At 46.2% G+C, this 20,086-nt stretch overlaps 1 protein-coding gene and 1 long non-coding RNA gene across 3 annotated transcripts in view; one reads left to right on the top strand and one right to left on the bottom strand.

Annotated features, from left to right (window-relative positions):
- Positions 1 to 20,086, bottom strand: part of LOC114880314 — a 126,239-nt gene that overhangs the window by 55,605 nt on the left and 50,548 nt on the right. The window lies entirely within an intron of this gene.
- LOC114880299 (pre-mRNA-splicing factor CWC25-like) lies at positions 15,896 to 16,906 on the top strand. Its single transcript, XM_029196173.1, has 2 exons — positions 15,896 to 16,039; positions 16,415 to 16,906. Exons 1-2 carry the CDS (start codon positions 15,896 to 15,898, stop codon positions 16,904 to 16,906), a joined length of 636 nt encoding a protein of 211 aa, XP_029052006.1.

Raw genomic sequence — 20,086 nt, 5'->3', positions numbered from 1 at the left:
CGTGTTCCATCGCTACACCTCCTACTAGCTACACAGGAATACACGTGGCTCGCGCGTTGTGTTTCTCCGTTTGATCTAATCTGACGAGCACGATGATGGATCGCGCTTTTTCACGGGGATAATGAACTCGTTTCGAGCACGCGGCGAACCGCGTCGCGAGGCGGTCGACTTTCCTCCTCGCGGTTCGCACGATTTTCGAGGCCGAGTATCGTCGAGGAAACACGCGAGAAAACGTTTCGCGATCCTTTCGCGAGATAATCCGTGGCCGATAGAAAACGCGACGTGTGGTCGAAACGCGTAACATCGACATCATCCATTACCTACCCTCTTGCGTCCCGTCGTTTTTCTCTAGGCCGTTGAATAATTGCGATATCTGGAACACGCGGTAAAGTACGCGTGAAGGTGCGTATTCACCGATGAACCGTTCAAGAAAGTGCCTGATCGAAGTTCAAGTAAATGACATTATGTATCCAGGATGATGCGACGATCGACGAGGGAACGGCGCGAGCTTAATTGCTAACGGGAAGCAAATTTATTTGGAATTTTCGATTACTAAATTGCGAACGATTATCGTTTACCACTGGCCGCCGGGGGTGCACGCGAAAAGTTATTTTTCTCTACCGTTACCTTTTTGCTCCTCCTCTTGTTCTTCCTCCGCGAACCATCGATATACGCGAACTGGTAATTGGACCGTAATCATTATCATTGACAATTTTACGAGCGACCATACGCCGATGATCGTTTCACGGCGTAAAAGACCGCTGCAGGCCAGAACGCGGGCCTTCACTTCGTCTTCTTTCCCCCCTTTCTCATCTTTCTCCTCCACCATGGCCACTAATTTACATGGAAACTATAACCTGAACACCGTCCTACTATCCAAGCTCCCCCGACACTCCGTCCAATCTTCTTTCGTTCCTTCTCGATAAAAATCTCTGACGACTCTTGCACCCTGGCTCGCGTGCCAATTTCTCGGAAATCCGAGCGAACAGCTGATCGAGTTTCGAAATTTCGCGACAATGTACCACGATGGCGGGGGATAATTTAAAATTCAGAGGATTTAATGAAATACAGGATCGTTTGAGAAAGCAGATCGATGCAGATCGATTGGACGCCAGAATAAGTGACGCCGCAGTAGGACGAAGACGACAACAACGACTTTTCATCCACGACGACAGGGCTGACGTGGGGTATGCGATGGCGAACAACTCTTCGCGGTTATGTAACCACGCATGAAACTAATATATCAGAGTTGTCCGGCTTTGTGGCAAACTTAGACCGCGCGTCTCGAGCCAAGCCCCGTCTCACTCCGATCTAGCGAATCGTTTCGCGAAAGAATGCGAAAGTTAACAGATTCGTCCGCCTCGTTTCAATTATGCGAATCGAGCTTGAACTACATTCTGTTCCATTCGAAATTCGGGGCTTTCTCTGGAAAACATCGCGTAACGAAAAGTCCTGAACTACGTCGGAGAGAGAATTTTACAACACGCAAACTGGAGAAACCGGCAACGAGCGAGGACCCCCCGATAAATAAGATCTCCTCGTTCGATTTTGACAACGTCGTGAGAGGAAGAATTTTTTCGCGTGGCATGCGCAGACCTTTGAAAAAACGTGAACATCTGTTGTCTCCGAAGCCTTTAAGGAGCCCAGACAGACGCGTCGTCTCCGTTTCGTTGGCCCGTTTCATCCACCCTCCGCGTCTGATATTGTTCGCACGCATCGCGAAAATGCGGCTGACCCTCTCCTCTCTCCCTCTCTTTCTCTCTTTTTGCCAACGACCGGGATGAAGTGTTTAGTCTGACTTCCACGGGGGGGATCTACTCGGGATCTTCGTGGAGAACAAGGGATCATCTTAGCGAGACGAAGACAACGAACCGGAGAAAAAGAAGTTTCCGTATTTTTAATGCTCGTTAAGCCTCCGACGCTTCGTTCTCAGACGACTCTGTGTTCCCTGCCTCGTCCTCCTCCGAGGGACACATTAATATTCGCATTAAAAACGGATTACACGAGCACCGACATAGATTCGACGATTACTCGAAACGTAAATACCTGGACGACGTGTTGTTCATTTTGAAAACGTCTTCTTTTAGAAATTCATTGTGTCTTGTTTAAATTTGTCGAAGGAGGCTCTTAACCTTTTCCGATTCAACTGTGTTTCACGCGTTACATCCGAGTCTCCGCTAGACTTTAAAAATTAAATATTCGTTATTGGACGGCCAACGTTGCGTCCAAAGATACTTTTGCGGATCGTCGAGGAAATATTCAGCAGTTGGTACATTGTCTCGGTACTCGGACAAGTCACGACTGTCGGCTTTCTCGATTTTAAGGTGTGCCTGTCGTTGGTCGCATTTAAGCTCGTCCCGCATACTCTTGTAACACGCGAGTATGTACCTACGCTTGGCGGCGAGCTGTCAGTCCCATTGTGAACGGGCTACGCGTGACACAGGCATGCGACATATCGCGCACACAAGATTTACCGGTAACACCCACATGGCAGATGCGTTCAACTGCGCGAAACGCGTGTCTACTTCTCGTTCTTCGCGAGCTTCGTCGCGACCGAACACCGTGAAAAGGTCACGCGGGTTCGGCTTAACGCGAAACGATAATTAATTCGATCTGGAGCACCGTGAAATTCGTCGACGACGTCTGTGAATTTGCTTCCTTGATCAAATCACATTTCACGAAATAGTAGGTATAATATTAACCCTGGAAGCGATACGTTATTCGCCAGGGAAGTGATAAATCAGACCGTGAATTATATCGCTATTCGCATTTATAAAACTAATAGAAATAATTAATTGATGACTTAATAACGTAGGTAACTTTAAATAAGACATCCGAGTTCCCTCCAATTTGCTAACGGATATTACGATTCTCCATCAGCGTGCATCGATTAATATAACAAATGACGGAAAAGAGAAGAAGAAACGAAAATGATGGCCCCGTTTAAACGCGTCTCGCTTGGACCGAAGACAATCTAAATAAAAAGCATCCCTAAATGGAACGCTCTTTTATCCTGATCGTTCTTCTACCCGGTGATCTGACTATGGATGAATTATGGGTAACACTTAAAAGAAGATTTGCCAACCGGCACAAAAAACTAGAAACACTCGTTTTAAACGGCGAACACGCTGCCTTTAACTCGATTACCGTTGTCCGCTCGCAAATTGGCCGATCCTGGGACGCTATAAAAGCAGCCAGCACGAAAACGTCAGCCACAATTTCTGTCCTTTCTCTAAACGGTCGTGAAAGAATGGTAAACGAGACGATATCCGCGATTCTAGCAACGTAGCTAGAAAGTTCGTTCAAGCAGTTCGACGATGGCGTTTTTGAATCGGACCCGGCACAACGTTCGTGTATCTACCGTAATTAAAGCCGCTCGCGCGCGAATCAACGCGAGTAATGGGATTATAATGACACCGCGAGGATTTTCGACCCGACATCGACGAACTTAAACGCGGATTCTAATCGTCCTGGGTCAGTAACACCCGTTAATGCGCAGAACGTTTAATCGATAAAGCCAGACGAAAGAGATTTCGCGTTTTTCTGCTTTCATTACCGACGCACTAACGACCGATTACGGCGATCCGTGCTTCTTGCGAGAAAAATGATCGATTGATCGAACCATTAGACCCGCGGATTTGAACTCGCCTTTTCTTTTTCATCTTTTTATCCGTTAAACGATCATTCTACCTAATTACGCTGGTCATTTTCAGGTTCGTTTGAGATCAATATTTTAAAGCGAACGACGTGATCATTTTAACTATGGAGTAAAAAGGAAATGCTCCTACAGCACAGAAGATATATCTCTTGTCGCGTGGAACGAAGAGAAAACTAGAGAAAAAAGATAGATATTCGGAATCGCGATTCTTCCTCCCCCGCGGAATTATTAGCACCGATGACAGGGCTGGTAATAATAATTCAGAACGCTCGGCGGCTCGTAGTTTTCACGCGTAAGAATTAACACCTCGTTTCAAGGCAAACGGAAACCGAAAACACCCACTAAACGTCAGTCGACGGCACGCGCGAACAAATACGTTAGGCCAGCTTAAAATATGTTATTGTTATTATGTTCCACGCGTCATCTAATTTTCCCGCATGGCCACCGCTAATGAATGGAACTGCTCTAGTCGTACATTTTCACGGCTCTGCGAGATGCAGTTATGTATGTCTGTGACGTTGAGACGATGTTGAAAATGAATCCTTATTGTTCTAAAAATTGATCGATATTACTCCTATTTCATAAATTTAACCACACGATTATTTAAAAAAAAAAAAAATCAAAATTCTGTGTCAGGGAATCGCGAAAAGAATCCCGTAGATCTTCGAATCCGACGGAATCGGTACAGCTAGGAAGGTCACTAATGGCCCGGAATGGCACTCGCAACAGCTTCTTTATCGATGTAAACAACCGCTAAATTCACCGGGGCGCGGTGCATCGTGCCAAAGTGCGGTCGTATTTTTGGAACGCACTCTCATGGCGTCCCACGTCAGCACGCCCTCGCTCGAATCGCCAGCCGTCCCTTCCGAGCGTTGGCAGAAAGAGTCGCGTGAAATAACTCTCGGTGCACTCGTTCGAAGATCACCAACTCGATGATCCTTTTCCATGGCAAAAGGCGCCAAGAAATTCATTTCTTCTCGCGATGCTATAGAGAACCGTTCGTAACGTTCGTCGCATACTAACAAGGAATATTTAAAAAAAAAAGAATTCAAATTCGAATACAATGAACCCTCAACACCTCGTATCTTTAGGGATATATCTTTCGGTTAACCAGCTTTTCCCTCGTAGCGGTCCACGTCGCTTTTTATCAGTTCTGATGCGAAGTTAATTGGTTGTCCGTGTTGCCACGGCGAACCGTCGCTACCGTGAAAACCAATATAACGTTTACGAGTGCACGTAAGACGTTCATAAATCAAAGCGGTGAAAACGAACGAAACGATACCATTCGTTCTGGGTGTCGCTTCTCTGGCTGGTTCCGCGGGCCTCGAAGCGCGGCGGCCGCGATGCGTCCAAATTTTATATATATCGATGTTTACAGGGGAAAAGTAACTAACGACCGCTGCGAGACCGTTTCTCATCCTAGCCCGAGGAAAAGAGGATACGCGTAAATCATCGTGGAACCGCGAAATCGCGACCGAGCCTGGCCAATGACTCGCCTAACGAGGCGTCGATTTCAATTTTCCTCTGAGAACGTTCGCCACCGAACGAGACCCTTTCCAGTTCCCTTTTGCACGTTTTGCTTCGTTTCGTCTAACCAACGTGGATCAAATTAAGGAAGAATGTTAAAAAATTGAACGATGTCTTTTAAAAAATAAAAAATGTTATAAATTGTAAAATTTGATTTTGGATTTTTCTTCTTCTGGAGAGAAGATAAACGGTTAACAATTTAAAATTCATTTTCGCGAATAGGAATTGCCAGTTCGATGCTGAACATAAGTATAGTGTCTACTATGGAACAGCAAAACTTTACGTTGTCTCGAGCGTTCAACGATTACGTCTAAATTGGCACTATTTTTGTGACGGTCCTCCAGAACGCAGCCCGTTGAACCGCCTTCTGACGTTTACGACCATTAAGAGCGCCATAAATTTCGCGGACGCTTTTTGCGACGTACTGTACACATTTAAATAAACTTCTTTCAGAGGCGTTAATTGTATCAACTTAACGTCTCCATTCAAATAGACGGCACATTCTGATCGAGTTTCACATTCTCTGCTCCAAAAAATTATACCAATTATTTTTATTATCCGGTGTGTAACAGCTGCCCGTTATATCAATTAATTAAACTCCGAATAATTAGCCAAATTACTTTAATTCTACTTTATCTCAAAATAAATAAATACCCTCGAGTACAAAATCCTCGTCTACTTGAAAATAAATAAAAGTAAAATAATGAAAATGAATTGATATTTGACTCACATCGAAGGAGATCAATTTTCAAAAGGGTTTGATCCGGTGGTCGCGTGTTGCGCGCGGTCGTAGACCACCGGTCCTGTCTATTATTGTCATCGGAGTTGCAATAGGAGCGCAACGACAAAGTCCTCGGCAGCCACGGGACGCTACATTCATCCGCGTTCAGCAGTCAGCCAGACGGTAGTTTCGTTCACTAGGTTCACCATGGCGATTCATAGTCTCGCGGGTGTTCCATTAATGAGGGGTCCCTCGTTGCGGCTAGCCGCGACTGTTATTATAGCTGTTCATAACAGTGAAGCGTGGTGGGCAGCGGAACGAGGGGTTCTGGCAGCCGTGTCGCGGCGTCTTCTCACTATGAGGCATTGAGCGTCTATTTTCACGCGAGCGTCGCCAACAGCGTCGTTCCTTGTTGCCTGATCCATAGATGTATCCAGCCGTGGACCGGTGCGTGCACCTCGCGCAGCAATTAAAGCAAAGTGGACGAAGAGATTCGTTCCAAACGACGTGCGAATATTTGACGGATGATCTTTGATGGAACGTATAATAAAAATCCTTCTACGTTTTGTTCGTTTTAAATACGCGAAATACATATCAGCTGTCAGAGAACCTCCCGTACTGACAGCAAACAATCGCACGCGTGTATTTATTTCGTAATTAGTCAATAAAAGAGACATCTAACCACAGGGATGACAAGAACGTAAGAGATTTCGTTAATCCGCTGCGAATCGAAGATGATTGGCGCTAACCAGCTTGCAAGTTGCACGCAAAACCTGTCATAAATGTTATCAAACGAACCGCGACTAGTCGGGAGCTGGTTGTCATCTCTCCCGATAATTATATCATTTTATTAATAGACTCAAGCACCACCTTTCCTTTCCCCTTTTTCTAACATGATTTTCATCGTCATTGAACTTCAAATAGCGTGCATGTATGGTACTCGTTACGTTTCCCTACGACTATATGAGCTTTTGCGATTACGATCGTAATCTAACGACTGAGAGTATAATGATTCGAAGTTGATTAAGGTACCTCTTAGCCTTCGAACTCGTTCGATGATGTTTGCTCTGCGATTAGCTGAACGTTTATTAAATCGTCTGTCTAAAAACGATCGTAGCCGCAGATATTTCAGGGGTCGTAATTTTGTACCTTACCAGAGATCTAATCGGCCAACATAGAAGCACTCTAAAGCGAGTTAATATGTATGTAAAGTAAAAACAGATCGATCGGAAGCAACCATCAGATAAGGTAATCCTTTGCGAGTTTCCTCTTCGTTTATCGGAACGTCGAATCGCGGAGTGGAATGAAAAACTGGGCGCTAACTATTATCGAGCAAACAAAACGATCGTTTCAGTTCGACCGGTCGTGATCGTGACTGAGAAAGACGAGATCCTCCCGTGTTCCGTCGCGAGCGAACAAGTAAAAAGAAACGCAATCAAATCAGACCAATCATTATCCCGACTGATTACGCCTAGCAAAATAACCTTTGCAACGTTTAACTCCACGCGAGGTGAGCGTAATTTTATATTGTACCACTTATATCACTTGCCGTTGCAATTTTATTCATGCCGGTACAGATAAGACGGTTCATTAACGTCATTCCCGATCGATCGACACACACCTCCGTCCGTATAAGGATGACACGTCGGTCAAAGTGTCAATTGCCTAACGGTTTCGATCCGTCGTACGTGCTTTTTCGTTCCCGCAGGTGCACGACGCGCCGGAAAATATACTCGAACGATAAATCCATCGCGGGTCGGCGTTAACATCCTCGTCAACTATTTTCACGGGTCGAGTGGGCGAGTCGCATTAAAACGATAAATCTCGACTTTAACATACCCAGTGGCGCATTATCGCGTCGTAATTCCTCCGTGTACCAGAAACATTTTTCGTCCGTTCACCGATTCGAGACGCGACGAGACCGTCCTCGTTCCGCAGAAAGAAGCAAATTAATTTACTCTTCCGAAACGTTCCCGCGTAATACAGGCGTCGAGAGGCTGGCCGGGGCAAAAGGAGGACCAACAGGCAAGGGCAAAGAGAGAAATCCGGCCAGACAGTGGAGGGCGTGGGAGATACATTTATAAACTCTCCTTCTGTAAGCTTGGAATCGGCTGATTTACTGGCCACGGAAGGAGATCTCGTCGCGTTCGCTTTATAGAACGGTTCGTAGACTTGCTGCTCCGGCCAATTGAAACTTTCGCGTCGAATCTTTCGCTCGATCGATCGCCCGTGAAATTGACCGATGAACCGGCTTCTTTTCGGATTCTCCTTTCAGGGATGCGTTCAAAATAGACAACGCATAACAGATACAAATTTCATAGACAAATCTTACAAATACCTAGTGCGATAATAGTAAAAAAGAATTTACACGATTCAATGCGACTAAAAATTCATCAAAGTCTCGAATAATTCGAAAAGCTCGGTTTACACGAAACGACAACTCGTGGCACTTACCTCGTTCGTTGCTTCTAAACTGGTCGACGGGTTGTTTCGTAGGAGGCACCCGGAAGTCACGGAGGCGGTGTCGTCGAATTCACCGGTGCAGAAGAAGCGTCTCGACAAGCTCTGAGAATGGATACCCTATGGGTGGAGGATTGTCAAGGAGGCGCGTGCAATTTGACGTTCGTGGGCATCGAGACGCTTTGTACCGGTCGGCTTTTAACAAGCCACTTCCATTATTTCTCTTCGAGTATTGTAATACTCGGTGCGTTCCATCGGAATTAACAGATACCCTCGCTATACATTATAATCTCCGCGACGCTGGAATCCCATGCTGGTTGGTATTCGTTCCACGCGAGGATCAGGGCAGGGCCGACTTCTCGCCTCGTTGTCCTCGATTGTTTCGTCTACCAAACGTTCACCGAGCTCGATTGTTGCGTCTGCCGTACATCAAATCTAAGTGTTGCCGCGTGTCGGTTCTTTGCGAATAAATCGGCTATTTGAAAGGAGAGCATATAAACATGTAAAGAGTCCAACTGGTTGGAGTATCGCTGCTTAGCATTACTAGCGGTATGAATTGAAAAGTTTCAACTTTTCTCTTTTTGCATAAACCCACTTCGTGATATGATATTTATGAACCGTGATTAAATCATACGATCGGTGTTGAATTACAAGTCAAAGTTAGAAAATAGAAATGAAAAAGGGTCTAAGACCATTAGAATATAACATGAAACAGCGCGATATCGTAGGAGCAAGAAAGGAACGAGATCTTAATACTCCGATCAAGTGTAAATATTAAACTGTCATGACGAATAAACTCGTCATGCGTGCATCGAAGTTGCTTTTACAACGTTCAACAAGTTGAATTTCTTATCGAGTACGTACTCGATAGAATCATCGATCTTGCTCTATTTTGTCGAACAAGAAACAGCTTTCATTGCGTTTAAAATCCTTACACGTTGCATGCTGAGAAATTCTTACGCGAAGACTAAAGGAAAAAACATATTTGGCAAGGTAAGCAACGGCGATGAATCGAACGATAATTAGCACGTCAACCCTTTTCGTTCAAACGTCCCGTATTTCCAAAGTATTTATGTACCTCTCCCACCCACCTATTTATTTGCTCCCTTACTCCGAGATCGCTTTTAATCTACATTCCCGCCGAGCAGCTTCTCGATGTTTAATTACGTTGACTAATTTCAGCGAGCGGCCGTGCCCCGCTCATTCGATTACCGGGCAAGATTGAAACTCGACGATAAATTCGATGAGGAAACGGAAGGGGGCGAGAGCGGTGGTCGCGATAAGAATTTCACTAGAGAAAGAGGAAGAGGAGCAAGAGGACGAGCAGCTAGACACGCTCTTTGCTCCGCTTTACAGAATGGCATGACGTTGCTAGCGCGGGATCGCATCAGACACGGCTGTCGTGGATCGCAGAAATAGCTAGCACGCATCCGGGAAAATCAGGGTCCGTGAAATATATGTCGCTACGTTGACAAAGCGACTTCACCGTCAGAAACTTTGAAAATTTCAAGTATCATTTGTTAGCGGTTTCAGGTGGTGCGTTCGAATCAACATACACACGTGTCCGGCTCGCCTTTCTATCGTTCCCTTACTCTTCCACCGAAGTGTCGTGTAACCTGTCAGGCGAGGGAGTGTAATCCTATGCCGAGAAAAGCAACTGAAAATGTAGAAAATGTAAATCTTTTCATCGGACAGAACGAACGTTTCGCGATTACGCAAATCTCTCTTCAACTTCTGTGTATCAAACGTCGCTCCCGCTGAGATGTTTCTCAGAATTATGGCTGAGGATTTGCATGAAAAATAGTTTGTTTTCATCCGTAAGCGTACGCGTAATTGTGACACGTGACAGAATTATTCATTGTCGGGCACGTTAATGCGAGAGTCTCGCGAGCGTAAGCCGCGATTTCCGAAACGCATTTCGCTCGTCCACCCGCACGACACGTGGCCTGAATTATCTCGCGAAAGATCGCGATTCGGAGAAAGACTACGTTTGATCTTCCAAAGGGTTACATGTATTTGGGGTTCCAAGGGTTACTACTCCTCAGTTACATGTATCATTTCTTAAGAAATTAATAAATAAAATTGTTATATTGGTTACTTCGTATCTGAATAAATTTTAATTAAATTACTAATATTTTTTTTAATTAACCTATCTCCGTCTTGACATAAAATATCTATCATCCAAGAATAAAAGAAAAAAGAAATCTTTGTGAAACTAATTTCACAGTGACAGTGATAGAAAATCGAAATCACGATTCCGAGAAGGCGTGTAACACAGAGGAGGCATGAAAGTGAAGAAGCAGCAAGGCGTCGCGACTCAGATCAAAGAAAAGGAAACAGCCGCGAAATCTCGGACGGTCATCGGTAACGCCTAACTAGGTACGAGATGAGACACCCTCGTTATGATATCATGGAATTCCTTTCCGCGTTCAGCGTGTCTCGCAGCGGGGATAGGGGCCACGATGCGCGTAAATCTTTCGCCGTGGTTACAGCCGCCGGGCATTACGTTGATGCACTATTTATAAACACGTGACATCGAGACGAGTGGTAGGTGCGGGTGGGCCAAGAGAGCCCCGACAGGCCTGCCGCCCGAGTAGTTTCGTGTTCTCGCCTCTTTCACGTCCACCTGCTCGCGTCCTAACTCGCCCTCTTCGTTCCTCTCCGCTCGCCATTTTCCTTTTCCGCCGTTTTATTAAATTCCCAACAACCCGTACGTTTCCTTTCCACCTCCCTCACTTCCGAGGAAACTGACTTGGACACCTCTCGTTGCTTCTCTGCGCTTTCGTCGCGCTCGAACATCAGGATCACCAGACGAGGCGTTTTACATGAAATATGATGAAAATTTGGGTAGATTTAATCTTCTTGTCGATACATAAAATTATTCACATCGTTTAGTACAGAGGATGACCAGATGAATTCAACGATTAATTACTCGCGAGTTCAGCAGCAAATTATTTAACGAGCCATCGACCTGACGCAAAAAACTCGCTTCAATATGTAATTAAGTATTCGATATTAAAGTAGACGGTATGTTCAGCGTTGACACCGAACTGACACCTCGCTGGAGGATAGACAAGATTGTCCTTTCACCTAATTACCCCGCATCACCGTTGCCTTTCTAATGGATTTCGCTCCAATTAGGAAGGACAGGAAGGAAGAAGCTAAGTAGGCGGGTTTATTAACGCGCGATCCTTTATCGGGCCGCTTTCGCGTCGGACCTTAGCCCTTCGATACGCAAAAATTATCGCCGGTCGTGGCCGTAATTATCTCGAGGCTACCGCGATACGGTGCCCACACCGTGTAGATCATATTTCTTGTCGGCTTCTGCCTTTCTTCGTATATATACACGCCGCTTCGCCAACGAGTGAGACGTTCCAGAGCCGAGTGCATTAATCTCCGGCGACGGTTGCGTTAATGTAATCGTTTAATAAGTCCGGTTTATTAACTGCGCCCGCTCTCATCGGCATTAATTCACCCTTTGCCGGGAGGCTCGCGTACCGAAAATCCACCAGTCCGAACGCGGACCGAACAGAGGACAGAAGAGGACAGGGAGAGAGAGATGCACCAGAGGATCACGAGTTGTCCCTGTGCTCGCGTGCAAGATGCACCGACCGTCTGCATCGTTCCTCCTATGTACCGTTCGAGACTCAAAGGCTGGTTCCCGTGATCAAAGGACACGGGAGGATTCGAGGAACCGCGGAACAGGTTTAACGCGACCAAACTGTTTCCCGGGAAGAGAAAAGGACCCGGTTCCTGAGACTCCGTCGTGGATTGGTACAGATTTTTGATAGAGACTGAAGATTTTATTTATCTAAAATATGATACCTGTTGACAAATTTCGTGCTTCGACAATTCGCCTTCTTAATTAACAACGCAAATTCGCTAGTTTAATCAGTGCGTTTTCGTTAACACGGGGATTCAGCAAGAAAACTAGAACGACTACTCGTCAACAGGTACACAGGGTGCGCGGAATGTAAAAAAAGCAAAGAGTTCTGCAATGTGAAAACGAACGTGCGACAAAGGAGGAAAAACCAACGTCACGACAGCCAGTGGCCTTGTTAATCAACGGCAATCGATTCTTCTCGTTGCCAGCGACGCGGATAATTTCCCTCGTAATGCCTTCGCCAACCGTTCCCCGACGTCTAATGAATACAAAACGCGGCGATTTATCTCGGCTCATTCGCGGAATATTAATTATTAATCGGTGCCGCGAATATTTATAAGGCGTTACGGTGCGCCGGTCGATCGATAATCTCTGCCACGTGAGCGAACCACCGATCTAACGATCGATCGATAATGTAACCAAAATGGCGATCGCTAAAACGGCAAAAACGCGGCGATAATGGACAACGCAGGTGACACGCCTCGTCTCGTCGAGCCGAATGCAATCGAGTGCGCGAAACGCACTTGTTCGCTCGAGTTATGCGACTCCCCGTGGCGAAACCGTGCGACGCGGAGAGAAGGTCGTTAATCAGCCAATTGCAATCATTGCACGGCACAGGTACAATGCTGTTGATTGGTCGATTGGCTGGTAACCGTCTCCTGTGTCGCCTCTACGCATGGTATACGCTTTAATAGAGGCTAAGCCTCCCGGCTGAACACTCTTGATACGCCGAGTCGATTGCTACGAATCGTTTGCAATTCGATTCGAACGATCGCGAGGAGAAAATTAAAAGTCGACGAGTATCATTAGCTTCTTCATAAAATCTTCATCATTAAAGGAGAAAAAAGTGAACAGATCGTTTAAAGGACAAAGGTAGATGAATTTGGTAGTAGGAAGTGGTAAACGGACGAAAAAACAAAATCACCCGATCGTTGCGGTCATCGTGACCGATCATTATCAACCATAAAATTTTTAAGTTGATTGTAAGAAAGATCTCTAGAACATGGCTACCGAACGTTTGAAAGCTGCTAAAGGTTAGAGTCCCGGGAATGTTGGTCGGTAAAAAGAATCGTAGGTGTAAAAATGCGTCAGCGGGCAACGGTCACGCTCGATTGACCAGTGTCCATCGAGACGGACATCCTGCGGCGATGGGTGATGGCTCCCGCACACAGAGCTTGACTATCTCGAGTTGAACGATGGAATTCTCTGCGGTCGTCGGTGCATCCAGCTCGGGAATCTCTTCTCTCCTTTCCTCTTTATCCACCAAGTTCCAGTGAAAGCGGTTCCCGGGGGACAAGCGAATTCCATCCAGTAATTATCCTGAAGCGCGACATTTGTTAGCCCGCCGTCACCGCACCGGTGCAAACAGACGTCGTTACTTCGGAAACAAAAGGGGTTCGCGATTCAGCACCGTGACGTTACAAAGTTACTCGTTCGTGTCGTTCGGAAGAGAAAGAGGGATCGGCTTTTTACCCGAGAGCCGCTACACGACGCCTCGATGAAGCAATATCCCGCGGGGTTGCTTCGAATAATAGACCGACAGCGGACGTTTTATCGGTCGCGGAATGCGGTTGTACAGCGTATCGCGTCCGTGGAACGGGCAACGAGCCTGCCGTCTGGAGATATCAATAAAGGTTGGCGTTTCTATTCGTCGAAATAGGAGCGTCGCACGAGCTGGCTAGGCTAACCGCACGCCGATGATGTATCGCTGCGACGCGAGAAGCGATACATAAATTTCCCTTCCCCGTCGGCCGTAAATATTCCACGCGCGTTCGTGAATTACCGTTTCGCGTGTACGTTGAAAAGAAGCTGGAACAAGGGAGGAGAGTGGTGGATAGACCGGTTGGAAATCAACGTGGACGGCGGTAAATCGGATGAAAGAAGGGAAGCCCTGCGACGACAATAAAAGGCCTTTTAAACGGTTCGAAGACGATGCAATGCGTACGCGGCGTGCCGTTTCCACTGTCCTAACCGAGACGTTGATAAATAATCATTGGCGTATAGACGCGAGCCGGAGTGTCCGCGTGCAGGTGTACAGAGGTTCGGGCGGGCAACGCGGCGTGCCGCGACACCTGGTGCTGATTAACGAATCGGGGGAATCGGTTCTGGTCAGGTAGAAGGCTAAACGGTCGGCTAAATTGCCACGTTATTCTTGTAAACCGCGGCACATCCCCGACTATCCAATTACCGGACGAGGTGGCAAGATGTCTCGAGCGGGTTACACGCGTTCCACCAGCGTGACTCGGAATCGCGGCTTTTTTTAACGCCGCCGACACCATTAAGGGCGGCTAATGAGCACGGGGGGGAAAAAAATTAATCGGTAAATTTGCCGTGCCACCGAGCCGGCTGCAAAACTTCTTCGTTACCTTCTGGATCACCGAATTTTTAACAAGTATCCGGATCGAGGCGAGCCTTAACGATCGTTCGGCTTGCACCTCGTCTCTTCATCTCGTTAATCGAGCTCCATGGACCCCCTTCCATCTTTCGATACAAAATATCGAGCTGTTCGAAAATTCGAAAACTGTTCGACGAATCGTTTCCAGGAGAAATTATTATATTACAGGCACACCATCTCGGTAACTCGATCGACGAGCTTCTCGCTTTCGTACAAACTAATAAAGCTTAACGCAACTTGTTGCGTACCGTGTTGTTCGGGAAACCGTAAAATATAACGGTTCGATGATACAGCCTCGATAAGGGAATCGATTATTTCGAATCGTTCGATTCTCAACGGTATCCGTTAGATACGTAATATAAATTCGAATGACATTTCAACTAATTGGCGCGACATTTACATTCGAAACACCGATTCAACGATATCGACGAGCCGTCCGAGAGACACGAGAAAAAACAAGTCGAAGAATTAATAAAGAGGAGACAAGACACGATGATATTTTACACTTTCGATCGATCCTCGTTCGTTCCGTCTCCTATCTTTACGATTCTATTCCACCTTCCTTAATACATATTTCAATCGTGTAGTATCGTCCAAGAGTGGTATTTCTCAAGAAAAGATCCATAACGATGCATCTAGTCCCTAGTTCTCCAGCAATCAAAAAACCCGACAGGATAATCCTCCAAGTGATTGTATCGTGAAACACGCTTAATACCAATAAACTAGACTGGGCAGTAACAATTCAAAATATATAGAATATGTGATCCTATGTGATACACTTTGAATAAGATGTAGATTTGCATAAATAACTCCAGTATCCGATAATAATATCGAACAACAGTTATGGTCGCCCGTCACGTCGCGTCGCGTCGTTCGAATAGAAAACGCGAGCGGAATCGCGAATCCTCGCTCGACAAAAACGAAGCACGGGAACCGCAAACAAGTCGTCAACTATCTTTGGGATCGCTAACGAGTCGTAAATTATTTCGCGGTTCCCTCGCGTCACGATGATTTTGGCAAATATCGTTCAAATTTTCTCGTGATTATTTTATTCAAAGTGTGCGAACAAAACGTAGAAGTCTAAATCCTTTGTGAAATTCAAATGTGCACCGTTGTCTGGATAATCGAGTTTCAGCTGCCGGAGAGCTGCGCCGACTTTGGAGGTCCAACCTTTTTCCACATTTCCGGGACCTAATTCGAGCAATCTACTGACCCAGAAGGGTACGATTCAACGGCAGGGGAAACGACAAAATGGGGAGACAGGTGCCGAAGATGTCGGCCAGGGTGGTCAACGCAATCAGAAATCTGCGAGAGGCGCACGGCTCCACGTCCAAGGAAATTATGAATTATATCATGTCACAATACAGCGCGCCGGAAACGACCATACAGCGACAGGTATCGTCCATTCAAAATTATGTCATTTTTGGGTCATAGGACACGTGGAACACTTTATACATTCAATGTCCTACTCCGTGAAAAAGAAAAATGACACGTTAGTCGAGTATTCCAGTCCTAAGAACATAATTAGAATCGCCTAGGGTAGGATATCGAAAACGGGTCGTTTCGGTATCTCCTCTGTTCAAACTTGCCTGAAAAGGAAGACGCATTAACGAGAGACAGATGGTTGAAGCGGTAACCGTCCAGCTTTTCGTCAATACGTTCGACGATATCAGGAATCCGACAGTAGAATTATCTCCTACTAATGAAACTTCCACCATCTAATGAATTACTTCGTATATCGTACTGTATCTTAACAAACACGTTTCCCAGATGCAAGCAGCGTTGAAACGGGGCCTGGACTACGGTATCCTGAAGAAGAACAACGGCCACTACTTTCTGAACACGGACACGGACGTGGCGGAGCTGGCCTCGAGCATGGCCCCCGTGGAAAGGAGCAGAAGACGAAGGAGCAGACGAAGAAAGTCACGAAGACGTAGCCGAGGAAGGAGGCGTAGGAGAGGTCGCAGAGGTCGTTCGCGACGAAGGCGGAGACGAAGCGGCAGGAGACGGGCTGCTACGACCAGACGGATAGGATGCACCAGGTGCAGGTGCACCAAACGAAGCAGAGACATGCACGTCCTGAGGGACGAGCCGGTGGAACAACAAGAAGGACCGACCTGCGACTGCGAGAACGAAATCAACCAGGAGCGTCAGAACAGACAGAGTAAGAGTCGAGAGCGTAGCCTGAGTCACAGTCGATCATCGGTGAACAGCGATCGAGATGGTGCGGACGATCGACAGGAGATTCCTGATCAAGATTAATGCACCGAACGACGACGACTCGGTTTTGTGCCGCGATCCTGAGCATCGTTAGTGGCGACAATCTCTCAGCACATTGTCAGCGTCGCTCGGCTTAAAGACGTCGCGACGTCTCGAACCGTGTCTCCTCGTTACCTATGTCTGAATCGTGTACTTTGCCAATCGTATTATGACCGTACCATGAATCATGCCTATCATTTTCATGGAGTGATGTACTCTGACTGCATATCCTTTGAATCACAGAGATCCGTGAATAAAATTCCATTGTGAGTCTGTAACGCGTGTCTATTTTCTGCTTAACCCCTAATTGCATGATTTTTCAAGAAATAATCGTGTGCTTTGAAATTGCTAATTTAGATTTCGCTGACGAATGACGCGATGCCGCTGCAATTACACATGGCTGATGCAGCGCCATTAGCTTTATTCAGGGATACTTTCGAATTTCTTCGAAAATTGTACGAATCGCGCATTCGAATGCATGCAATTCCAAAAATCACGAATATTTCAAGGAAACGAGATGAATTTCCAATGAAAAGTAACCTCGTCGACGGTTTCGCACCTGTCGATTTTTAAACGGTAACTTTTCACGGCTGTCCACGTGTGCGCAACGTATCCGCGTGAACGAGAGTCCAAGTCCTGACTGAGGTAGCCTGAATAAAACCAACGGCCATAACTCTTCCAGCGGAGGGGTCAAGGTGGGTTAGAAAGGATCGAGAAGTGATTAGTGGTATTTACCGGTGCCCACTGAGAGAGAGCCTGCCGATTCCCGGTACCGCTCGGACATCCCGCGGTGTCCTGCGTACTCGTCACAATACCACGATCTAACTGCTCCCTATTCTTTACCAGGACTCTCTTGAAGGTCGGCGCGACACAACCGGGAAATTCAGCGAACGATATTAATGCGCTTCTAACGGTGGACTCTTTGCGACGGAGAACCGTTTGCTTTTCGTGCGTTTTTCAACTTCTTTGGAGGTCCGTCTTTAACCGGTCGACGAAAACGACTCGGTATCTTAGGATCTACAAGTGATTTTATCTTGATCTACATCGGACGCTACTTTACATTCTAACCAATGAATAATAATTCTGAAGGAATCTACTACTATATGTTGGTTTCGAACATATAATCTTTGTTTGATACGGTTTTGATTGCTATAAATTTTGTATAAAAACAAATTACACGGAAGCAGAGGAGCCTTTCTCCATAAGAATGTTACACCTTATTTAACGAGCGATCGAATTCTCACGAATCGATAAGGTACAGCGAACAAATTGAAAGAAGGATAATTTGCAGAAGGGGAGACAGCCTAAAAATTCACGTTACAACACACTGCCGACAAATTTACGAGTTCCTCCCCGAAAGGCCCGTTATCGTTTCGCCTACCTCTGGTCTCCGACTCCGCCGATCTCGCAATTAGTTCACAGGAAGACCAACTCCGGGAACAGGTCGACCGGCGAACTTTTTAGATTTCCTGTCGCGTTATTACACCTGCCGCCGAGTTTACACGCATCTGAAAGTCTCATTCGCGTTCATGTCCTCCCATCTAATCGGTTCAATTGAAGCCGATAATGACGTGTATAGAGAGCTCGTTAGTCGAAACGAATCTAAACAGTAATTAAGAAGCCGGAGATCTCGAGATGTCGCCAAAGTAGCGCGCAAAAGTGGTGAAAATAAGGGTGTAGATAGCATCTACATCGTTCAAGCGTGAAGCAAGAGTAGAAAAACGAAGCGAGCGTATAAAGTAAACGGTGAAAAAGTCGAGCGAGTAGCGGGCATGGTTAAAGAAGCGTATCTGGGAAGGAATCGCGAGCGAAATCGTTTCTGGTTGCTCGAACGAGCAGAAACACGAGAACGCGACGAGTGTAAGGATGAAAATTTCGAGGCTGAGAGGAAGCCGAGCCACCGGGTCATCGCGACGCGAATCCGCCTAAACGACGAGAGGGCAGGCTAGTGAAGGTAAGGGTCGCAGAAAATCGCGAACGATACGATCTTCTTCGCGCGCGATTGCTCTTACGAGCACCGTACGAAACGTAGCTGGATCGAGGTGTCAAGCCGTATTCTCACGTGTACCGAGCCGAGAGATAGCGTCACCCTGGCATTACGTGCGATATCATTAAGGTAGATTTATGTTGTACGCACCGGAGGCGGCTCGGCCGTTGGGTTAGGCGTCAGCCACTTCTCTTTACCGCGCTTTATACTCACTCGTACTTACACGCGCGTGCAACTACGTAAGTACATCGGTATAAATTGCTGGCAAAGTGAAAGACAGCTTGGTTAAGCTTAATTCGGCGAGCACGATTTGCCGTACGTGATTTGCGACTCTAATTGAAAGCCTGCTAGACGCGCAACAAAATTGCAGCTTACGCGGCCATTTTTAACGCTGATCGCTGATTAATTTCTGCTCGCTGCTCGTTTGCGCGAACGCTCGTGTTAGAAAGTACGGGCGAAGTGGTATACCGATTGTCGGACGCCAGAAAGAAAGTTAAGAACGATAGATTATGGAGAAGAAAAAGCAGCGACACTCGCGATCGCTTGATACGACCTCGTTCTTGTCTAATCCGGAAACATTCTCGTCTAATCAATAATTCTCTATTAAATACAAAAACGAACGTTAAATTACATAAGTCATAAATTCCACGAAATGTGTGGTCGTCTAAGTGTTAATTTTAGAAACAATATCCTTCGGGCTGTGATTCTCTGAACAAAGCCGCAATAATTTCGTAATTAAAAGAGATCAATAAAACGATATCGCGTATCCACCCATCTTATAAACAGCTTGGATCAGCTATAAAAAAAAGCGAAACTCGTTTTTTGCTCGAATAAATATTTGAAAGTCTCCGTTACAACGACAGATAGATACATATCAATATACAGGCTACTTCGTATGTACAACAATGACAACAAGAGGAGAAAAAAAAAGGATAACGGAGGCGTTTCAAAAAGAGATCGTCGCCAGCATGAATCGTGTGAACGTACCCGGAGTCCAGTGCTCGAGGAATTTAATTAGTCACCACCTTCACGGTTAATAGACTCTCAGCCCATATGGGTGAAACTTTAATTCGAGCGATCCGCGCGGTTGATAACTAGCTGTAAACTAGCCGCTGCTCGAATTAGGCTACGGTCGATGATACAAAATCAGCAGGTGGCGATCTAAGCATCTGATTAGCCAAGTAGGTATTCTTACT

The sequence above is a fragment of the Osmia bicornis genome, chromosome 5 (genome assembly GCF_907164935.1).
Source record: "Osmia bicornis bicornis chromosome 5, iOsmBic2.1, whole genome shotgun sequence".
Lineage (NCBI taxonomy): Eukaryota > Metazoa > Arthropoda > Insecta > Hymenoptera > Megachilidae > Osmia > Osmia bicornis.
The sequence above is the reverse complement of the archived record's forward strand: the minus strand, read 5'-3'. Positions and strand labels throughout refer to the sequence as shown.